At 53.3% G+C, this 1,808-nt stretch overlaps 1 protein-coding gene across 1 annotated transcript in view; it reads left to right on the forward strand.

The window, feature by feature from the left end:
- Positions 1–1,808, forward strand: part of RND2 (Rho family GTPase 2) — a 5,146-nt gene that overhangs the window by 507 nt on the left and 2,831 nt on the right. Inside the window, exons 2-3 of the mRNA XM_027774788.1 lie at positions 3–101; positions 583–670. Of these exons, the coding sequence (XP_027630589.1) occupies positions 3–101; positions 583–670 (187 nt within the window). The remainder of the gene's footprint in view (positions 1–2; positions 102–582; positions 671–1,808) is intronic.

Here is a 1,808-nt window from a genome sequence, read left to right on the forward strand (position 1 = left end):
GGGGGGGCAGGGGCGCCCGCTGCAAAATCGTGGTGGTGGGGGACGCAGAGTGCGGCAAGACGGCGCTGCTGCAGGTGTTCGCCAAGGACGCCTACCCCGGGGTGAGGGACCCGCGTGTTGCGAGGGGGGGCGCTAAGGCCGCGTGGGTGGTTGACAGGGGCCGAGGTTGCGGGGACAGATGGAAACGGGTGCCGGGGTAACCAGGGACAAGAGAGAAGGGCTCCAAGGACCGTGGAGGGAGGCGTTGGGGGGACTGCAGAGGATTGGGGTGGGAGGAATTAGGGAGCAGGGTGCGATAGATGGATTTTGGAGAACCAGAAGCTTCTGCTGGGAGCGCCTGGGGAATGTCGGAGGTCCTAGGCGTCGGAGAGGCATGGAACTAGGGGCTAAAGGCGTCGGGAGCGGATCTGGGAGCCTAGCAGAGCTCCGCGGAGGCAGCAGCTCCCAGAATCTCCCTTTTGCCCAACCCCAGACCAACTTGTGTCTAGGAGCCAGGCTGGACCAAGTGTGAAAGTGAGGAGGGCATTTGGCAGGGGTGAGGACTGGAGAGACGAGCTCATCTTGACCCATCTGTGTCTGCAGAGTTATGTCCCCACCGTGTTTGAGAACTACACCGCAAGCTTTGAGATCGACAAGCGCCGCATTGAGCTCAACATGTGGGACACTTCAGGTAGCCAAGTCCCCGGGGGGTCACCCTTATTTCTAAGCTCCCGGCATCCTGACCCCTGCCTTGACTGACCCTTAGGTTTCAGGTTAGCCTGGTCCATCTATACAATTCTATTTTCTGTTTAAAACCAGGGAAACTGAGGCAGAGCATGCTAAGCCTGACAAAAACCATGCCCTGAAGGAAACAGCCTAGGATCTTAGCTCCTGTCTGGGTTCTGTGTACCTGGGAAAGTTGGGAAGAAATGGCTTTTAGTTTGGATCATGTTTCTTGGAAGATTGGACTGGGTTTAAGAAAAACATTTAGAATTTATTTTTTGAGTGTGAAGTGGGCAGGGGAGCAGTTCCTCTAGACTGAACTAGAGAAGTCTAAGATCAAGTCTCAAGAGGATGGCAGAGCTTTTTCCTGCTCCTTTTTATTTTTTGGAGAGGTTTTTGCTATAGGGCGTGTGTGCTCGCCAGAAAGACAGAGACAGAGAGACAGAAAGCGAGAAATCACCCCCCAGTGGGGATGGCCATGCCGCAACCCCTTCTCCTCCATTCTCCTCTCGGGATCTTGGGTGGGCACGCACGCACATGTGCCTGGCATGAGTTTAAGCCACCGGGACTGGGACTCGAACCGTGGTTGACTACATGGGAGTCCAGCGACACAGCCATTACGCTGACTGCTGGTCCCTTTTCTGCTCCTTTCCCTCCCCCCAAAATGGGGAGGGTTTTTATTTCTACAAGAGTTCCCTGGAGGGCTTTGGAAGATGCCTGTCAAAGTCCAGAAAGCACATGCAAAAAATTGTGAGAACATGGATAGGGTTCATGAAGTTCTCAGAGGGGTCCAAAACTCAGAAGATTAAGAATTGGGTGGAGAACTGTCAGGTGGTGTGGTGGTTGAAGCACTGGACTCCCACATGGCCAAACACAATTCAAGTCCTGGGCCCGGTAGCTTGATACTAACATAGAATTTCACATGTGCATGTGTGTGTGTGCCCAAAATCATGAGAGAAGTATAGAGGAGAAGGGATTGTGGTGTGGCCATCCCCCCTATGGGGGTGATTTCTCGCTTTCCCTCTCTCTGGTTTTTTTTTTTTTTTTTTTTTGAGAGATTTCTGCCATAGGGCACGTGTGCTCCACAGAAAGACAGAGCGAGAAAA

Source organism: Tupaia chinensis, unplaced genomic scaffold (assembly GCF_000334495.1).
Source record: "Tupaia chinensis unplaced genomic scaffold, TupChi_1.0 Scaffold000477_2, whole genome shotgun sequence".
NCBI lineage: Eukaryota > Metazoa > Chordata > Mammalia > Scandentia > Tupaiidae > Tupaia > Tupaia belangeri.